General features: G+C 44.9%; 1 protein-coding gene across 1 annotated transcript; it reads left to right on the top strand.

Moving 5' to 3' along the window:
* Window positions 1-1,526: 1,526 nt before the first annotated feature.
* On the top strand, window positions 1,527-21,411 carry pdgfaa (platelet-derived growth factor alpha polypeptide a). Its single transcript, XM_071896267.2, has 6 exons — window positions 1,527-2,355; window positions 2,804-2,900; window positions 7,922-8,029; window positions 8,755-8,948; window positions 18,973-19,099; window positions 20,552-21,411. The coding sequence occupies exons 1-6, from the start codon at window positions 2,293-2,295 to the stop codon at window positions 20,560-20,562; spliced, it is 600 nt and encodes a 199-aa protein (XP_071752368.1). The 5' UTR covers window positions 1,527-2,292; the 3' UTR covers window positions 20,563-21,411.
* Window positions 21,412-21,720: the final 309 nt, after the last annotated feature.

Raw genomic sequence — 21,720 nt, 5'->3', positions numbered from 1 at the left:
CCTCCCTCTTTCTCTTTCTCTTTTTACTTTCCAGCAGTTTAAGTGTCAACCATCTGGATTCAGGCTACCAGTCGTAATACCAGCTGAATCTCATAGCCACAGAATCTATTGGCTGTTTTATTATAATTGTTCATACTGTTTGCGTGTCAGTTTCTTTTACATGTTATGTTTGTTAATCAGTTAGGGAAGCTGCATGAGCATATATGTTGCTTTCCAGCGATGCCCTGCTTCATTCATACAGTTCCACACATTCACACCTGGGAGCTGCCCAGTACAGCCACAGTCTTCTACTGTTGGACAGTGAGCAGCTACATGGGGACAGTTGGGGGTTAGGTGCCTTGCTCAAGGGAACCTCGACAGTCTTTACTGAGGGAAGTAAAAGTGTGATTTAGCTGATGCTCTTATCCAGAGCGACTTACAGTGAGTGCAACAGTAGAATAAACTTCAATTCCTAGACTGCCAACATTACAAGTAACCAATAGTGAGGAGGTCAAGGGTCAGAGCAACACCACCCAGTGTGTGTGTGTGTGTGTGTGTGTGTCGCTGTCTGTGACCTAAAGTCCACATGAAGTCGCCTGGGTTTTAGCAGCTATTGTTTTGCTCTGGTACACTGTGTTCACCTGCTATGCTTCTCCACACAGACACACACACACGGCTCTTTTCCCTCCATCGCTTCATTTTTCAACTCTTCCTCTCCCTCCTTGCCCCTTCCCTCTATCCCAAGGATTAGAGTATTCTCCCTCTCTCTCTCTCTCTCTCTCTCTCTCTCTCTCTCTCTCTCTCTCTCTCTCTCTCTCTCTCTCTCTCTCTCTCTCTCTCTCTCTCTCTCTCTCTCTCTCAGTGCAGTCAGTCTTGTCTCCGGTCTGGACACTCATTAATGAGCTTTATTACACAGCAATTAACCACAGACACGGTCACTGATCTGTCTCACTCACTCACTCACACACTCACACACACACACACACACATACACACACACACACACGCACACACATGCATAGTTAGGTAGGGAGGATGGAAATGGAGGAGAAGTGACTCATTCACAAATGTAGGGGGGGTTTGTTATAAATTCGCCTACCTAAATACAGTTAATAATCAGTCAGTGGAACAGTCTTCAGTGCTGTACAAGAACAACTCAATTTATCTTCATCACCATCATCATCATCATTTGTCTCCAAAGCCTGAGCTTTCTGAACAAGTTTTCCCTCTAAGCTGATAATTTGGTGAGGTACGTCTAAAAATTCATCACTTTGACCAAATAATATCTAATGTTATCAGTCAATATTGTTCCATTTTGTCTCCAGAAATATATTGAGTATAACCGGTGTTGGCAGTTTTGGTGGCAGGTGATTTCAGATGCAGGGACTTTGCCATATTTTAGGATTTACTCCCTCAGTAAAATGCTCCCATGAAAGGCTAACGTTCTGTACTATGCAAAGCGCGCTCGCAGTTTAGTGCCACGGGGACGCGCATCGCTATATCCTGTGACTGAAAGCATCCCGACTTCATTCACCCCGGAGATCACAGGACCGCTGGGAACTGATGTGAAACTCCTCGGGACAGCAAAGCTGAGAGATTTTTGTTGCTTTTGTTCATGCCATTTGCCTTTTCTTCCTCGTCTACAGGACAAAAACTGACAATTATTTGGAAGTTTACATTTCAAGGATGTAACCCATTTCATGATGTTTTGCGCACATAAAATGCCAAAATGCTCAAACGCCGCAGGACGCACAAATGTGTCTCTGAGTTGGAACGGATTATTTTAAGGACACAATGACGGATAAGCTTGGATCTGTAAATGTAGAAGGAAAGTTTGCATATTTCGACACCTCACCTGTTCGTTTGTTGCCAAAACGTGGAGTATGTGGACATCAACTTGACCTCAATTAAGTTTGATTGCTTGATGTGCAGAAAAAAATGGTTTAGACCAGCAGACAAAGGCTGTGCAACTGTGTTTTTTTTTTTTTTTTCTCGACAATCCTGACAAAGCCGTGCTTTGTAGTCATGTTTATATTTGTTGGCATTTAGCCCACACTCTTATCCAGAGTGACTTACACTGAGTGCAGAGGCAGAATAAGCCTAAATTCCTGCTTCAGCAACATTACAGCCAGGAGTGCAAAGACCATCTTAAGTTTTAGACGCTGCTTGGGGCTCACTCTCCCGCTAAGGCCGTGGAGGTGGCCCGTCCTCCCGAGGGATGGTTCTGGGTTCCCGGGACCTGGGAGCGACACCCCGGCTCCTACATTGGACCTTCGCCCCGTCCTGGTGCCCATGCAGCGGACCTGAGAGGAGATGAGAGCCGCGGTCTACCACCTCCTCGCCGGCTGCCTGTGCCTGTTACGCACCGCTGCTGAGGTAAGCCGCACGGAAATAGACTGTGGTTGGTTTTTTGCTGCTGTTTGCCTGGTCAGATGCTGCAGTTAAATTTGTTCCATTCACAGACGTGTAATTTAGAGGATTCTTACGCATTGCAACACATTGAGAAACAGTAGGGCTATTTATGGTAACTGCTGTGCATGCAACAGATGAAATCCACAATCGCTGCGTAATTACGCACAAATGTTAACTCATTCTTTGGTGCAATGAACACCGACCATCTCAGGCATTTCTTCTGTCACTTTTAGATAAATGCAACAAGTATGACGAGCCGGCACATGACCACCTTCACATCTACGTGTAGAGAACGAATAATCGCCTGACTGCGCCATTTTACGCACCAAAAGACACATTTTAAAAGCGACTTTGAGAATCTATCTCCATCCATCCTTAGTAAAATGCCTATACCGCTGTTCTCTTCCCGCAGGAGTCTCCTCTCCCCCGGGAGCTGCTGGAGCGGCTGTCCCGCAGCGAGATCCGCAGCATCAGCGACCTCCAGCGGCTGCTAGAGATAGACTCCGTAGGTAAAGCGCTTCATTATAATACAACCTCTCTCACCCTGACAAGCTGGATTACTGAGCCTGTGCAAAATGAACCTATTGAGAAACCACGGTAATACAAAATTCAGTTCATATGACGTTTTGTTTTATGAGCACCATAATGCCTAAATACCCAGCCAGCCGTTTTTCAAGGTGCAGTACAGGCTCATAGCCAGTGCATCAGACCTCTGTACCAAAATGTATCTAACATCTCAAAGTAACAGTGGTAGGGCCACATTTTACCTCCCTGTACCATTTCATTCACAGTAACCTGAAAGAACAACAAATGATGTAGGTAGATCAGCACTCCTGCTCCGAGAGTGGGGCTTAACTTAGCTTGACACGCACACAGTTCCTGGCTGACAAACCTGAGCCACGCCACCAGAGGCTTGCATGGGCTAGCCAGCCCCCCCCCTCCAACCCCAACCCCCACCATCCCCACATACACACACCGCGCCTTCAAAGACACTGAATTGAGGTATTAGTTGGATCTGGTTCAGTGCACAGTAAGAGGATGCTGTCCTCTAGTCGGAACGCCTCACCGGATGTTGCTAGGAGACCGGCGGACCCGTCCCGCTCCTTACACCCTCCATGAACTTTTGGGACTGCCGCTGTCAAAGTTTGCTTTGTGCTTATTAGCCACCAAGACCAGTATAGACCTAACCAGGAATGAGGCCTGGATTTTAAAGGATAATACCAGTTTGTGCCGATCGTCTAGTTATCCCTCTCCTTTCAGTTATTCCTGGTTTGTCTACACAGATAATTCAGAAAGATAATTCATCAGAGTAAACATGAAGCCTTCATTTGGTTTTGTCAAAGTTTCTCAGAGTGTTTTCATATCAGTGCTGCATTACATTACCCTCTGCATACTGACAATCACCTGACACCCACAGGCAGAAATGGAAGTCTGAGGGAAATAATCCCTCAAATACAAACCTTACAAACTTTATTGTCACATCTATATCATTTTATTTGGGGAACGTCTTTGTTAGCTGAGACAGCAGTTAATATCAAGCTAGGTTTGTGCTTCAAAAACGGCAAAAAAGAAGTAAATGTTAAAAAATCTAATTACATTCAGCATGTATTGCGAAATGACTGATGGAAATATAAACGTGGACGTAAACAGAAGACAATGGGCTATAACTCTAAATGACACCGGTATTCCCCTTTAACATCCATGGTTGATGCTGTTGCTTATTATCTAGGTAATAAATCAGAAGTGACTGAATTAGTGAGGTGAAGCAGGAGGAAATAGCTGCGGCATAAAACAGGCTTTATTGCATTTGCGCCCCGAGTCAGACTATAAATTCCATCCGCGCAAACTTCTCTGTCCTGAACTTCTTATTGCCTGTGAAAAATAGTTGATTCATTTTTCATGTCTCCTGCGCTGAGCGGTGCCACCATTAATCCTGGCATCATTGAGATGCAAATGTCGAGTGTGACGGCTCCCCGGCTTGGTGGGGGTCAAGTGGCTCACTTCATTATGCTGTTGTCATTCTGCCCATTATTGGTTTGAGAGCAGAGCCCGCTGGAAGGCTGCTGTGTTGCTATGTATAATTCATGCTCAAATTCCTGCATGTCAGGGGGAGAGAGAGGGAGAGACACACACACACACACACACACACACACAGAAGGAGAGCGAGAGAGAGAGGGAGATGGAGGGGGGGCGGACTTTGTTGTGCTTCAGAACCACATTGTGTACGTACGCAGGCGTGTGTGCGTGACTGCACGCACGCACACACACACACATGGCAATGAGTTCCTGCACGTAGGCGAGAGTGACGCACACACATGCGCGCGCAGACACACACACACACACACACACACACACACACACACACAGGATCCAAACAAAGTGAGGGTTTGGCATTCGGAATCAAATTAAAACGGTCCTGCCCAGACATCATTTATACTCATTTCCGGGAATCACGCACACACACACACACACACACACAGAAATACACACTATACACACAGTCTATGCATAGTATTGCATATGAACAAGTCTGGATATCCTGTGGTTTGGCAGTGGAAAGTGTTGAAATGATGTGATGATACTGTGATCGCTTTGCAAACACACATTGTCTTACAGCATCTTGTACAGTCAGTGGATGTTGATACACACAGAGAGGCAGGGCCAAGTGGGAAAAACACACTGGTGGGGAACACAGTCACCCCTCCCTTGATGATTTGTGTTTTTAAATCATCAGTGAACCAAATCAAAACATTGATTTGGATTTTTTGTCAGGCTATCATTAGTTTAGATTTATTCATTCATTTCTCTGCTGTCAACACACTTTATAAGGTTGGGAATTAATAACTAACATCATCATAAAGATAGACTGGTAGCATCACTAGTGAATTAGCTGCATTCTGCAAGAACCCGGCTGGATGGAGGGTGTCTATAGGGTTTTTTTATGATGTGAAAACTTAATATTATGTTATGTTTTTTACAAGACAAGATAAATCTTGTGCAGGTTCAGATTGTGGAACAGACATGCATGCATGCACACACACAAACACACATGCAAGCATGCTTGCATACTCAAACATCTACAAAGAAATATGCACGCACACGCACACACGTCTGCACCATCCATTGGGACAGAAGTTGGACAGCGACCACACATACTCTTAGTGAAAAAAAGCTCTCTGTGGTGTGATCACTGTAGTGGAAAGACCACACAAACACACACACACACACACACTGCTGCTGCTGCAAGCTGAAGAATTGTCCTGTCTGAAACATTTATATGATATACAGTATATTGCAGATTAACTTTTAACTTGAGTGCTGTCCTGATTTATTTGACATTTATTGGAGGGTTCAGTTTGAGTTAAAGAGAGCACATAGTTTCTAGGATTACACACAAGACATTTCTAGTAGGGTTCTACTGTGTTTTGAGGGCCAATATTGCTACTGAGATGTTTCTTTGGATTGAACCCGCCGATATATTTTGTACCAATATCCAATATCTTCAAATTTAATAATCTTTGTGCCAAAACCTTCAAACAAATTACAGTGATTCAATATTTCCCCTAGAATTTTATTCTTGGCTGGGTGGAAAAGCCCCCTCCTATTTTTGTCTTGTTTCTCCTCCTCTGTCTGTCAGTCTGTTTCTCTCTCTCTCTCCCTCTCTCTCTCTCTCTCTCTCTCTCTCTCTCTCTCTCTCGCTCTCCCTCTCTCTCTCATTCTCCCTCCCTCTCCCTCTCTCTCTCTCTCTCTCTCTCTCTCTCTCACTCTCCCCCCCCCTCTCTCTCTCTTTCTCTAGATTGACTCTCTTTCTCTCCCCCAGATTCACACACACAGTCACACACATACCCAAACCCACACATCTGCCTGCTGCCACATAAACAGCTGTTCACTGATAATTTTTCTCTCAGTGAGTTCACTGTGGCAGGTTCAGGATCTTTGACTCATAAAAATTACTGAGCTAGGATAACATCTACACGTTTAAAGGACTTTAGAGGTTAATTGGCCTCAGATCGCCACTCCAATGCTGTAAATATAAACATTTTTTTAACTTTATTTAAGCAGATTTGCCCATTGAGATTATTCTTTTTTCAGAAGAGGCCTAGCTGGTCAAGAAAGCAGCATATTAAACATTGAAGTTTTGACAGACAAAATCTAACAGTGTAGATGAGCAAATCAAACTCACATAAAAGCCCACTTCTCTGTGTGAGCGCTCAGATAACAGGCCAGTTACAACTTGGGATCTAATGCCCCTCACTTTCACCTAATCTGAGGTACAAGTGTCCACTCTTCTCTACAGTATTCTCAGTTCTGGCAGAATAAACAACATCTTTTCAGTTGTAAAGTTCTGATGCAGAAAGAAGCTCATTACTTCGGCCCATGAGTGACCTTAGAGTGCATTCCACGGATTCAGTGTGTGTGTGTGTGTGTGTGTGTGTGTGTGTGTGAGAGTCAGTAAGTGTGTACATGCATGAGTGTGCATCTGTGGTTTTTGTGTGAATTGGATTAAGAATGTACACGCAGGGAGACTTCTGTTCTTAACCTTCAGGTTTCGGGTCGACACATGTAAACATCATAACTCGGTTAGAGTAACTGGATTAAGCTCAGACTCTGATTATGTGAAACCTGGTTAAGATGCCTGGCTCACTCTGATGTGAAACAGGTTACTATGGCATGGAAACATCTCACTCCTTTCACTTTTGGATATTCACCGTCTGCACAGACTCAGACTCACAGCACTGTGGGTATGTTTTGATGTCTACAGAACACATGGTGGTAGTAATACTAATAGTAATACAGTAGTAATACTTACTATTACTACTGGGATCATCATTTCTTTTCACTGTATTAGATGTGTTCATCACTGTTAATCAGTCAAACAGGGAGGCGGGAGCTGGCGGCTGAACCTTTTCATACTTCTTTCCTGGCGGACTGTTTTAATATTCTGTTAGCTGGTTTATTCATGGCAACAGAGAGACTCGATCGGTTTCAAAGGTGCATGCACTGTAAACAGCTTAACCCGGACAAGTGGCCAATAGCCAGGCTACTCCGTGGATGTAAACAGAGCCAATGGGTATAACAGTAGAAGAAAAATAAATTCCTAGATCACCAGTATCACAAGAGTAAGTAGTAAGGAGTGCAAGGCTTAAAGCCACAGCACCTGCACAGTATCAGTAACAAATTTTCCTGTGTCCCCACTGCCAAAACTAGTGAAATTTTACACCTAATAATCATTTTTAATTTCTCTCATAAGGTTATTTTAATTGATAAATCATTTGAGGACTAGAGACAGCAAATATTCACAGATATTCACTGCTTAACAGGAAAAAATCATCAAAAACCATAAACATAAACAACATCTACAGCTGTTAATCATAACCATAAGAGAGAGTGTGTGTGTATTATTCTCAGATTATGTGTCTGAGCGTGTGTGTGTTGGATGTAGGGAGCTGAGAATGTTTATGAACAGTGTTGTTCTTAGTGTGTGTGTGTATGACGTCTGAGTGTGTGTGTGTGTTGTGTCTTCGTCCAGAGAACGAGGTGATCGAGGAGACCAAACACGGCTACCACAAGGACTTCTCCCACAGCTACCCCGACCTGAAGAGAGCACACACACACACCAGGCACAGGAGGAGCACTGGTGAGACACACACACGCACACACACACACACACACACACACACACACACACACAGAGGCACACTTGAACGCTCTGTGTAGAGAGATCACCTGTCAATCAAACAGTGTGGGCGGGACTGTGTCATCTTTTTCCTTGGATTTTCTGTTGATGCAGTTTGAGTTTCTCTTTTCTTTGTCTGTTCAGTCATGGTGGCTATCACTGCTCATGCTAACTACCCAGTTCTTCTTCTGTTTATTCCAAACAAACCGCTGTTGCTGCTGCCAGAAACATAAAGCGCATCACTTCCTGTAGCCAGAGTATTTTTCCCGGGAAAGACCAGACACCGTGTTTAGAACAGCAAATGTAAAAACTTTCATGACCTGGGTATAGATTGAATCACTATTATGTACTGTTATTATCAATCCATGAAAGAGAGTAGCAAAACTGACATTTATTTATATGAAAATGTCACGAATCATTACTTTAACTTATTGTATTGTTAGATTGCTATAATACTTATTATGTAAATGAAAATAATGCATCCTATATAATGTACTTACAAGGGTGTCACAGCACAATAAAGGGACAAAATGAACATGTGTAATGTACTAAAACAACCACTTGCAAAAAAGATTTGAGTTCCTGCATTATTTTTCCATAGGTTAACACACAGCTTGATACACTGGTTTAATGCCATTGTCAAGTAAATTGTTCCTGAAACCTTCGACCCTGTTATTCCATTGCAGTGGTGGAAGAGGCCTTGCCGGCGGTGTGTAAGGTGCGGACGGTGATCTATGAGATCCCCAGGAGCCAGGTGGATCCCACCTCAGCCAACTTCATCATCTGGCCCCCCTGTGTGGAGGTGAAGCGCTGCACTGGCTGCTGCAACACCAGCAACATGCGCTGCCAGCCGGCCCGCAAGCACCACCGCACCGTCAAGGTACACTCTCTTCTATTATACATACTACCTGAAAATGGTGCTTTAGGCTTTTGGTGCTCTAAAGATCCTTTTTAGAATTTTTCTCTATGAGATAAGATTAAACATACCGAATCCCTTTGAGCTCCAAGGCTGTTGTCTGCAGCTGAGCCTGACCTTTGACCTCTCAGTGGAGGGGGACAAGAGAAAAAGATGCATTTCAGCAACAGACTATCACAAACACATTGAAGCTTCTAGAGACATTTGCTTGCTTGGCAGTGTCTATCATGTCCAACAATGATCATTCTCTCCTATAGCGGCCTGTCAGATGTTTGGAGAACGGTTGCCAATGGTTACGAGGACCTGGCCACCATGTTGGAGGAGTGACAAAGCAAAGTTTTAATGCTTTGATCTCTTCCTCCCTGACAGAACTATGTGAAAATATAATGAAGGGTCAAAAGTGCACAAAGGGTAGAAGAGGCGAAAATGTGACGGTCTTTACTTGTATTGTCACCCTTCCAACATGTCTGTCACTCTCCAAACATTTAGCAAAAGGTATCTGTTATTTGTCTTGTGGTAGTTGAGTACACCAATCCTGGATGTACACACTTGAAGGCACATGTATACACACTTTACCATTTGACATTTGACACACACTTACTGAAGGTATACAGTGTACACCTGCCAAAAACAGTTACTCCTCCGAGCTTAACCGTTGTGTGCGTGCGTGCGTGCGTGCGTGTGTGCGTGCGTGCGTGCGTGTTTGTGTGTGTGTGTGTGTATGTGTGTGTCTGCGTGTGTGTATGTGTGTGTCTGGCACTGGTTCAGTCCAGGAACATAATAGCTTCCTTTTGATCTCTGCCAGAGCCGGCACTAAGACTCAGTAAACCCCACTGGTTCACAGTCACATCATGCCAACTGGGAGCCTGCTCAAGGTGTGTGTGTGTGTGTGTGTGTGTGTGTGTGTGTGTGTGTGCGTGTGGGTGTGCGTGTGGGTGTGTGTGTGTATGTTGTTATGTATGACAGTGCTGTCTTAGTCCTCCCACCCTGTAGGTGGAGTAAAAAATGTCTGACGCCGCTAAAATGATTGACAATCTGCCACACCTGCTCCAGCCTGCATAAAAGCACTCCTCCCCCCACCAGACGCTCTCTTTTCCAGCAGGCGGCAGAGCAGTGTTCTCAGCCACCACCTTTCTTTTCCCCCCTTTTGGTTTTGGCAATTATTTGTAGATAATAAACCACTTCCTTTTTGCAACTTCATTTTGTTGTCGGTGTCCCTTTATGTTACCTCCCTCCGAGCCAGGGTCGTAACATATTGGGGGCTCGTCCGGGATAGTTAATTCTGGATTTGTTTGAGTAAACCCTCTAGATTGACATTGGTAGGATAGTGATCTGTTACCCTTGCTTTGTGATGGTGTGTTGGCTTGCTTGTTTGACTCCTCTCTGTGTTTGTGGTGTTGTGTAGGTCACTGGAGCAAGTAAAGGTGAGGTTGCTTTGCTTGGTCTTTGAGTAAACCCTGGTAAGTTAGCCGACGAGTGTTCCAGCTGGGCTGATTTAACAGTCCATCCATCGGTTCACTACTTATTTTGCCTTTTTTGTTTTGAGGTAATCCTGGGTGGGGACTTTAGTCTCTGTTGGGGGTTCGCTTTTCAGGGCCTTTAGCCTGTGTCTTACAGGTTGCTGGTCAGTGAAGTTCAGCATTTAAAGTCGCCTCGAGCCCGGCACACCTCAAAGAAGACAGTTAGGTTTGTATGTAGTTTGATGGATAGGTAGCTAGGAACTGGGGTTTCTCAGTGCTAGCTGGGTGGTACTCATTGTTTGTGCTGTACTCGCAGGAAGCATGGCAAGAGGGGAGTTATTAGGTTACTTATGTGACAGTGGTGCACTGCAGCTGCTGGTTGAGCTTAGTGGCCTTGTTGAGCAGGTTTTGCATTGAGTAATTGGATTCAGGTTGTTTTTCCTTTGCTCATATGTCGATGTGAAGTTGCTAAATGGTCCCGTGAGTTGGGAAAATTGCTTGAGAACATTTGTTTGCTGCTTTGAGTAGCTGCATGCTACTTTGTAACGCTTTTCTTGTGCATCAGTAGGATTTTGTGGTGTGGACTGGTTATACCTGCTGTATTGTGGCAACTAGTGTGTATGTTGAGGCATGTGTGTTCTGGGCTGCGGTGGCAGATTTTGGCTGAGCTGTATATAAAGTAATGACCCTGTGACCACAGGAAGTGGGCTTGGTTTTGCTGTCTTTTGTTGGCTGTCATTTTGAGAGATTTAGCATTGGGTGCTTTCTCTTCAGTCTGTGTGTAGGCATGGCAGCAAACATAGAAGACTTTATTAGTGGTCCTTCCGAGGACCTATTGGAGCAGTTCACCAAAGATCAGTTGCTAAAATTTGCTGCTCACTAGGAGGTTGAAATCACGAGTAGCAAGCGAAGAATTAAGGAAAGTGTCAGAGAAGCTTTGAAGGCTATCCTTATTGACGGTGGTGTTCTTAAGGCAAAGGTAGAAGAACCTATTTTAGGTCAACCTTCTTCTCCACCACGGTCAGATGCTCAAATTGAAGCTTAAGGAGATGGCCTATCAGGAAATGCAGCTGAGGTTGGAGCATGTGCTGAGAGAGAAGCAGCTATTGCTGGAGCACGAGCGTGCTATGAAAGAGTTGGAAATTGCTAGAGAAACTAGGGTTTCCAGCGTTGTACTTTCTAAGCCGCTTCATTCGGGGTTTGATGTTAGCAAGCACATCAGGATGGTTCCTCAGTTTGTGGAGAGGGATGTGGAAAAGTATTTCCCTCATTTTGAGCGGGTTGCCACCACTTTGGGCTGGCCTGCTAATGTTTGTTGTTGTTGCAATGTGTCTTGGTTGGTAAGGCACAGGAGGCATACTCCTCTTTGACTCTTACCCAAAGCACTGACTATGAGACTGTTAAGGGGGGCTATTTTGCGGGCTTATGAATTGGTCCCCGAAGCATACCGTCAGCGCTTTAGAGCCTATCGCGAGTTTGACAATCAGACTTAGTTTGCGAATGAGAAGGAGACATTGTTTGATAGATGGTGCATGTCTCAGAAGGTAGAGTCTCAGCAACAGCTTAGACATTTGATTCTCCTCGAGGAATTTAAGAACTGTATTCCAGAAGCTGTAGCCACCTATCTACATGAGCTGAAGGTAATAAAGTTGGAGGACGCTGCTGTCCTGGCTGATGAATTCGCTTTGACACATAAGGAGGCATTTCATAATGCACAGAACAGTGGGCCTATAGTTAAAGGTTCTTCTCATGGGTTCCGCTTTCCTAAAGCTGATTCCACCGGCTCTCAATCCATTCCACCAGCCAAGGCTAGCGGTGAGCCAGGTGGAAGCTTTGTGGGGAAATCGCGAGACAAGGTTTGTTTCTATTGTAAGAAACCTGGTCATATTGTTGCTAACTGCCCTGTTCTCAGTAAGAAGCAAACATCTGTTAAGTCTGTTGCCCTTGTGAAAACACTGGCAGCAACTACTTTGCCAAAACTAACTGATGGTGGAGACCTCAAGGATGGGGATGATGACTTGTCAGGTTATGCACCTTTTTTGATGGATAGTTTTGTTTCCCTGTCTAGTGACCCTGAGTGTCGGCAGCCTATAAAGATCTTGAGAGATACGGCAGCTAGTCAGTCTGTCATCCTTGCGGAGGTCTTGCCACTTTCTGAGGAGTCTTCTGTGGGCTCAGATGCTCTTGTTCGAGGCGTTGAGATGGGTTATGTGCCTGTGCCCTTGCACCTTGTCCATCTTGAGTCACATCTAGTGTCAGGTAGTGTTGTTGTGGGGGTCCGCCCTCAGTTTCCCATGAAAGGAGTGTCCTTGATTCTAGGAAACGACCTGGCTGGAGGTAAAGTATTGGCAAGGCCTGAGGTAATTGCTGTCCCTATGGTTTCTGAAAGCCCTGATCAGCTTGCACAAATGCATCCTGAGGTGTTTCCAGTGTGTGCAGTTACGCGGGCTATGTCAAGGAAAGATAAGCATGCCAGTCCCAAGACTGAGGACTCAGCCCAGGAGGTAGTGCTTAGTGATACATTCCTTGCCGATGTTGGGCATGAGCTTAACTTGGGATTCGGAAGTAAGTTGCCATTCAGAGAGCAACTTATACTGGAGCAGAAAAGCGATGAAACTTTATCTTCCCTCTTTGAGGATGTAGTTTCTGAAGAAGCAGTTTCAGGCATGTCTCAGGGGTATTTTGTTAGTAACAAGGTACTCATGCGAAAGTGGACACCACCAAAGATGTCTGTTCGGGATGACTGGAGCAGTGTGTTCCAGATTGTTGTTCCCACTGTGTACCGCCCTGATCTCTTGCATTTAGCCCATGACCATTGCCTTGCTGGTCACTTAAGAGTTAAAAAGACCTATGATCGTGTGCTGAGACATTTCTTTTGGCCTGGGGTTAAGTCTGATGTGGCACAGTACTGTAGATCTTGTCACATGTGCCAGGTTGCTGGTAAACCTAACCAAAAGATTCCTCCAGCTCCCTTGCACCCTATCCCTGCTGTTGGTGAGGCATTTGAGCAAATTCTGATCGACTGTGTTGGTCCACTGCCTCGCACCAAATCAGGAAATCAGTATTTGTTGACTATTATGTGTGCAGCCACTCGTTTTCCTGAAGCTGTCCCCTTGCGCAAAATCACAGCCCCAGTCATATCCAAAGCTCTTTTCAGTGTTTGGTTTACCAAAGGTCATCCAGTCCAACCAGGGATCTACCTTCATGTCTCGTCTCTTTGCTCAGGTGCTCCAGCAGTTGTCAATTCAGCATAGCCCATCTTCTGCATACCATCCAGAGTCCCAGGGGGCACTAGAGAGATCATACTGTATGGAGTTTGAGAAGGATTGGGATGATGGTATCCATTTACTTCTCTTTGCTGTTAGGGAGGTGACACAGGAGTCCATTGGTTTTAGCCCATCTGAGCTGGTGTTTGGCCATACTGTGCGGGGCCCCCTGAAGCTACTGAAGGAGACGTGGCTGGCTGACCAAACTCCTGCTTCTAGTTTGCTGGACTATATGTGCAAGTTTTGCTTCAGGCTTAATAGAGCACGTGAGCTTGCAAAAAGAACCTGCAGGCAAGTCAGGGAAAAATGAAAGGTTGGTACAATAAACAGGCCCGATCAAGAGAGTTCTCCCCAGGAGATCAAGTGTTGGTCCTTTTGCCCCTTCCTGGTTCCGCCCTGCAGGCTCAGTATAGTGGCCCATACTTGGTCGAAGGCAAAGTTGGTGAGAGTGACTACTGGATTAAAACTCCAGACCGCAAGTGTAAAAGTCGGCTGTGTCATGTGAACATGTTGAAGCCCTATTGTAACAGACAGAGTGACTTACCATCTGTGAAGCCTGTGGTAGTGTCACATGCTCTCCCACCCTCCACCTTACCTGAAGAACCGTCTGTGCCCACAAGGGAGGTTTTGCAGGGTAGGTTGTCCAACACTAAGATACTGGCTGACTTAGACTCCCAGTTTTCCTACTTGCCCTGCTCTGAATGTGCCGATATCGTTCTGTTGATTCGGCAGAATGAGACACTGTTCTCTGTTGTTCCTAGCAGAACCACTGTTTTGGAACATGACATTGATGTCAGTGATGCAGCCCCAATTAAACAGCATGCATACTATGTGAATCCAGCTAAGCAGGCAGTTATGCAACAGGAGGTTGCCTATCTGCTGGAAAATGGTTTAGCTGTGTCTAGTTCAAGTTCTTGGAGCTCTCCTTGTTTGCTTGTACCTAAGCCTGATAAAACCCCTCGCTTTTGTACCGATCTTCGTAAAGTGAACGCTGTTACAAAGCCTGACTCCTACCCTCTACCACGCATGGATGATTGTGTCGACCATGTAGGGTCAGCTGTCTTTGTAAGCAAGCTTGATCTTCTAAAAGGCTACTGGCAAGTTCCGCTTACAGCTAGTGAAATTTCTACCTTTGTTACCCCCGATGCCTTCTGTCAGTACACAGTCATGCCTTTTGGCCTGCGTAATGCTCCTGTTACTTTCCAGCGGCTGGTAGACAAGGTGCTGGCAGGAGTGACAAACTGTGAGGCCTACCTTGATGACCTGGTTGTTTGCAACTCCACTTGGTCTGAACACATGCAGCAGCTTAAGGAAGTGTTCAAGAGGTTGCGTGTGGCAAATTTAACCTTAAATCTTGCCAAGTGTGAATTTGGACAGGCAACAGTCACTTACTTGGGTAAAGTGGTTGGGCGTGGGCAGGTTTGTCCGGAAGCTGCCAAGATAGTGGCCATTTTGAATTTCTCTGTTCCCACAACCAGAGGTGCGCTGAAGTGTTTTCCTTGGCATGGCAGGCTACTACAGGAGTTTCTGTAAAAACTTTGAAAGTATCGCAGTTCCGTTAACTAACTTGCTCAGTCCAAAGAGTCCCTTTGTGTGGAGTGAGACATGTGAAGGCGCCTTTGAGAACCTTAAGGCAATGTTGGTCAGTGCCCCGGTCCTTGCAGCCCCTGACTTCAGTAAGCCATTCAAGCTAGCTGTGGATGCTTGTGATGTAGGAGCTGGAGCAGTCCTTCTCCAGGATGACTCCATGGGGGTAGAGCATCCTATGTGTTACTTCTCTAAGAAGTTCAAGAGTTATGAACAACATTATTCCCCCATTGAGAAGGAGGCCCTAGCCCTCATCCTTGCTTTGAAGCATTTTGATGTGTATGTTGGCTCTTCCACTTTACCTACTGTGGTTTATACCAACCACAACCCTTTGGTTTTCCTCCATAGCATGATAATTCAAACCACCGCCTCATGCGGTGGGCTCTATTCCTGCAGGGGTACAACTTGGACATCCGCCACATCCGTGGAAGGGACAACGTGTTGGCGGATGCCCTCTTGAGGTCGTAAGTTGTAGTCTGCAGAGTTTGCTTAAAAGTAGTTATGCTGAAAACCTAATTTAACACTGTCCTGTGTTCTTTTCCTGTGTGGTTTTAAGGTTGTCTCTGTGGGCAACCATTTTAAGGGGGGGGGGTGTTATGTATGACAGTGCTGTCTTAGTCCTCCCACCCTGTAGGCGGAGTAAAAGATGTCTGACGCCGCTGAAATGATTGACAATCTGCCACACCTGCTCCAGCCTGCATAAAAGCACTCCTCCCCCCACTAGATGCTCTCTTTTCCAGCAGGTGGCAGGAGCAGTGTTCTCAGCCACCACCTTTCTTTTCCCCCCTTTCCCCTTTTGGTTTTGGCAATTATTTGCCAGGGTCGTATCAATGTTATACACACTGGAAAGGGATCTCACCATGCAAGTTTGAATCCTTCTGATAATGGATTTTTGCCCATTTTCTACCCTTTCAAAAGCCCCACTGTAATCTGTTTCTCTATGCAAACACTATATAGTCTAATAAATAAATAGCTAACATATCTGAGGGAGACAGAGATGATTAATAGAGTGGGAAAGTGAAGAGGAGAGAAAAAATGTAAACTGGAGAAAAATGAAATTGGAGGGATTTTGGAGAGCAGAGATGGTGGCATCGCTCCAGAAAGTGATTAAAAGCATGGGGATGTATAAAAGAGTTTACAAAGTGCTTTACAAAAGGCATGGGATAGTAGGGAGTAGGGAAGCAAGGGATAGTAAAATATAGAAAAAGAGGATGGAAATTGGGAAGCACAAAGGTGGAGATGGTAAGGGAGGAAGAAGAGGAAAATGAGGAGGAGGACGAGTTTGATTCTCTGTGCTTTGGCCTTCTGATAGCCGGTCTGAGATGAAAGGATCCGTCCTTTGTCTGCCTGAGAGGAAATCAAAAGTAAAGTCTGCCCCATATCCTGGGATCCAGCGCTCAGAGGCTAAACGGTGACGAGTGCGGGAAACACACACACACACACACACACACACACACAGCCAGAGGGGATGTTCGGCAGTTTGTGATATTACAGCGGTGAGGTTAAGATTCTGTGTCCGTGTGTGAGAAGGAGAAAGAAAGAGAAAGATTGCACGAGTGTGTGTGTGTGTGTACTTTTGAATGGCTGCCCACTGCTCTTGGCTGCCTGTACGGGATTCACACTCTGCTCCTGTCCATCCCAATTTCCACTGCAGACAGAGACACTTGGCTTCACTGTGGCTGTTATGTCTGTCTGTCTCAAAGCATCTAAGAGGGAACTGCTGAACGGAAATTATATAATAACTTTACATGGGAAGAATATGAAGAGCGCACACAGTGATGAATCAGTGACAGTTCATCCACATTTCAATTCATTCATTTTCTCTACCTGCTTTGAGTGGTAATCTGTGAAATTCTCTTTTTATTTTATTTTGGTGACATCTTTGTTGCTCAGCGCTCATTGCTGTGGTGTTTCTGCACTGCTCTTCCCAGAGATCACCTGTCAATCAAACAGTGTGGGCGGGACTGTGTCGTCTTTTTCCTTGGATTTTCTGTTGATGCAGTTTGAGTTTCTCTTTTCTTTGTCTGTTCAGCCATGGTGGCTATCGCTGCTCATGCTAACTACCCAGTTCTTCTTATTTTCACCATTATTATTTACTCCAAACAAACCACTGTTGCTGCTGCTGGAAACGTAAAGTGCATCACTTCCTGTGTGCCAGAGGATTTTTCCCGGGAAAGACCTTTCAGACTCCGGGTGTTTAGAACAGTGAATGTAAAGGTTCATGAACTAGTAAAGGTTGAATCACTATTGTGTTACATCAACCCGTGATAACGAGAAGCAAAATGGACATTTGTTTATATGACAGTGTTGCAGATTATTACTTGAATCCATTTTAGAGGCATGTGGGCTGGAGCCTATCCCAGCATACACTAGGCAGTAGGCAGGGAAATGGAGAGAGAATCCCAAAGGTCTGAATGAGAACTTTGTCCTGCTTCTTATAAAACTGATTGATGGTAATGTGTCCATAAAATGTGACTGCAATTGTTTTTTCATACATAAGACTGTATATATGTTAATATGTTTGTTGTATTTTCTTATGTTTATTATGTTCTAAGCACAGTTATTGCTTTATTGATAATTGAGGACCCTGCTGGTTTATAAATATGGGCAAGAGCTGAAACACGTACGTTGCTGTTGCTGCTGTGCAAATTAAAGTCATAAATACATACTAAGTGAGTGCGGACATTTTTCTACAGAAAGGAGGGAAACCCTATATATGTCCCCTATCCATCACAGGGCCCAAAGTGGCAGTGGTGGGATTTGAACCCACGCTATCGATCCATTTTGGTAAAATGTCACTATTTGAAATTCATTAGATGAGTGCATCCTTAACTACAGAACTATTTTGTAAGCAAGGGTCTTAAAATGACTAGTGTGCCCCAACAATCTTTTTCTGAGAGTAGGCGTTTTTTTCTTGTTTTGGAACGAAACGTAATATTTTCTATTAACTCGTCACCTGATTGGTTGTCTGCAGGCGCGGGTCGTCACCTCAGCTGAACCGCCTGCCTGCCACTGAGCGACTGTTGTTTTATCTCTCGGCTCCCGCGGTCTCCGAGTCTGTTCAGACTTGAACCAGGGAGGCTTGTGCAATCCGTCCTGGAGCTCCACCGCCTTGGCATGAGCATCAGTGTGTCGTGTGTATGTGTGTGTCAGTGTTTCTGTATCATACTCTGGGCTCAATGGAATCAAAACCCTTCACCCTGGCAGTGTTAAAGCCACACTCTGCCCACTCAGCCAGACAAGAGCAGACACACCTCAGTGTTTGTACAGACTGACATTGTTGTCATTTGCTAATAACATATTCTGTATCGCATGTTAATTGGAATGCTGTTCCGGAGGGTTCAGCAGAGTTTGAGTTGTTGAGAGTGTGTGATTCCTTGGGTTACAGCAAGGCATTTCAAGTAGGGTTCGACCAATATGGGATTTTTTTCTTTGGACTGAAGCTGCCAATATTTTGTGCCGATATTCAATATCTTTAAATTTGACCATTTTAATGCCAAAACAATCCAAAAATGGTCACATGTGTTTTCCCCAGCATTTTATTCCTGGCAGGGTGAAAAAGCCTCTCTCTCTCTCTCTCTCTCTCTCTCTCTCTCTCTCTCTCTCTCTCTCTCTCTCTCTCTCTCTCTCTCTCTCTCTCTCTCTCTCTCTCTCTCTCTCTCTCTCTCTCTCCAGGTGGCGAAGGTGGAGTACGTGCGGCGGCGTCCCAAGCTGAGGGAGGTGCAGGTGAGGCTGGAGGAGCACCTGGAATGCCTGTGCACCAACAAACGCCACATCAGCCAACACTCAGACACAGACAATGGTGAGCGTACTGCTGTGTGTGTATGATAGAAATAGAGCGAAGAGAGTCAGAGATTTGTGAGCATCTGTGTGAGTGAGTGAAAAAGTGAGAAGTGTTGAATGTGTGTGTCTGTATATGAATGTATAGGAATGCATCTGTCCCTGTGCACTTGTGTGTGTGTGCCCATTTCCCATGTGAGCAGCGTCTCCTGTCTGAATGTGTCTCCCCATACCGACAGGAGCTGATAACAGATCTGAGGTATTTACTGTGTTTTTCCTCTCTACTTAAATTATACCTCCCTTAGGGCTGCTATACCCCCCCCCCCCCCCACACACACACACACTTCTTCAAAGAAATCCCCCCACCCCTTCTCCAAGTCTCCCTCCTCCAACCACAGCCAAGTGTAGAAAGAAGAATCGTAAAAAAAAAAAGAGCAAAACTACACTTTTTCCTCACTCCACCATGTGGTAGAACCACAGTGAATGAAGAAGATTACACCAGTATGTGACTGCAGCGTGATCAGTAACTGAAAGGTCACAGGTCTGAGCCCTAATGTAGCATTGTGAAGGTGAAGAAACCCTGTGGGATCTCTGACAGTCTGAACCGTCACATCACAAACGAAAAGTAGATGGTGTAGACGAGGGGAAGGAGAAAAGTCCTCATGAAATGAACTCCCATTACTTTTACTTTGTGGAAATCAGAGTATCTTAAATATAACATCAATAAAACATCACAGATTATTGAACAATCCCTCCCTTCCACTCCTCCAATCAAGTAAAACTGCCTTTCTCTCCCTCACTGATACTGTGATTAGTGATTAATGATTTAGACTTTTGAATGATCCCTCACTGCGTTATGTCGCGCCCTAAAATCCTGTTTCAACAGGAAATACATCATATCAAGGAAGTAAAGATGCCGTCCCGCCCGCTCTTCAGATTTTGTCGAGCGATTCAGAGAGTCTGGTGTTGCTCTGCCTGTTCTCGCTCAGAGAAACAACCGAGCCAATCAGCACCTTTGTGGGCGGGACTAAAGCTTGAACCATTCGTGCAAACAATATTTTTCATTGGCATTTCAGCAGAATAATATTTGTTGAATAATATTTGTTGAAATCTCCCCCGTTTGTCAAAAAATGACCGACATTCTAAAATGTAAGCAAATGCAATAGTAAATACAATAGTAAAGTTAGCAGATATGCTCAGCATCAGTGTCACTGAAAATAGGGGTACATCAGTCACTAGTGAAGATGTCTGTCTGTCAAGAAAACAGCTAACTACGAGGAAATCTCAGGCTGAATAATGGAGTGGGAACGAAATGGCTGTTCAGTCTGAATATCAGGCTAGTTTCATGGGGTCTTTAAAGAAGGTTTTTTTAGCCTTGAGACAGCTGATGTATGGATTGTGCAAAAAAGAGGTTGCAACTCAATATGAGGAAAGTGTTCGTTTCCTCGTCTTCACTTTAGCTTTCTCCCAACAGGTATCAGGTGAAGAGGGATGGACGGACAGAGGGAGGAGAGGAGAGGAGAGGAGGAGGGAAAGAAGAGGACGGCCTGCAGCAGAAAATAAAGACAAGCACCTTTTGCCTCTAACATCTCCACCACCTGCCATCAGGTTGCTGTGGAGCGTCAGCTAAACAGCTACCTACCTATCTTTTCACCAGACAACTTCTTCTTTGTGACCGACGTGCCACAGGAGCTTTGGAGGTGCGAGGGGAGAACAAGGCTCATTCCACAGCCGTGTTGCATCAGATGGACTGTAACCAATTAGCTTTGGACCAGCGACCTTTGTGGTATTGGATTGGGAAGGAAAAAGAGACCCAAATTTTACTTTTAAGAGGTTTCTAAGAAAACAGAGAAACAAACCGCCAGAGACAGACATGACCAACAAACAGGCTGCCGGTTTGTTTGCAGTGAAAAAGACTTCCTGACTGGGAGCGGCTGCGATCAGATGATGGACGGTTTATGAAAAATGCGACCGGCAGAAGTGAGATGCATTCTGGGATACTGGAGGACCGGGCGTCGCCGTCTTGTTCCCGCTCCAGAGTATAAACCGCTCAGCGACTCGGGATTATAAACCGGGCGGAATCCTTTGAGGTGTTCTAGAAACGATGACTGGGATTAGGTTTTGTATTCCAAGATTTACTCTTCCTCTCGAACAGCAAAGCACACACACATGCACACACACACACACACACATACTGTATATCCTCTTATTTTTATAACCTCTCGTTTTCTATCGCTGTCGATTTCTATTTCTGGCATGTTATCCACATAAAGGATGGAGAGAAAAATCCTCTGTACATGTTACTGATACTAATAAACTATTTATATGTATACAAGGCGGGTGTGGTGATTGGTTTTGGCAAAACAGGTTCGTCACAAAGTGCTTTACAGAGCGAGGATTTAAAAATTCATTTCAAAACAAAAGAGGAATAGAGCAAGACAAGTGTGTGTGTGTGTGTGTGTTTGTGTTTCTGTGAGATTATCTGCAGGATCATGATACTGAACCTAAAACCCCTGTGAACTTGTAACTGAGAATGACCCCCACTTCCAGTCTTGTACACACACAAACACACACACACACACACACACACTGCAAAAACTGACAAACTTGTTATTGTATCTTGTATCCAGACATATCAAGCTT

This window comes from Centroberyx gerrardi, chromosome 3, assembly GCF_048128805.1.
Source record: "Centroberyx gerrardi isolate f3 chromosome 3, fCenGer3.hap1.cur.20231027, whole genome shotgun sequence".
NCBI lineage: Eukaryota > Metazoa > Chordata > Actinopteri > Beryciformes > Berycidae > Centroberyx > Centroberyx gerrardi.
Note: the sequence above shows the minus strand (reverse complement) of the source record. Positions and strands in the feature narration are given on the sequence as shown.

Excerpts from the sequence above, each read along its gene's own strand:
- pdgfaa (XM_071896267.2), top strand. The coding sequence starts at position 2,293 with ATGAGAGCCGCGGTCTACCACCTCCTCGCCGGCTGCCTGTGCCTGTTA. Across the intron at positions 2,356-2,803 it reads TGTTACGCACCGCTGCTGAG|GAGTCTCCTCTCCCCCGGGA; the intron begins GTAAGCCGCACG and ends CTCTTCCCGCAG. Across the intron at positions 8,030-8,754 it reads CAGGCACAGGAGGAGCACTG|TGGTGGAAGAGGCCTTGCCG; the intron begins GTGAGACACACA and ends ATTCCATTGCAG.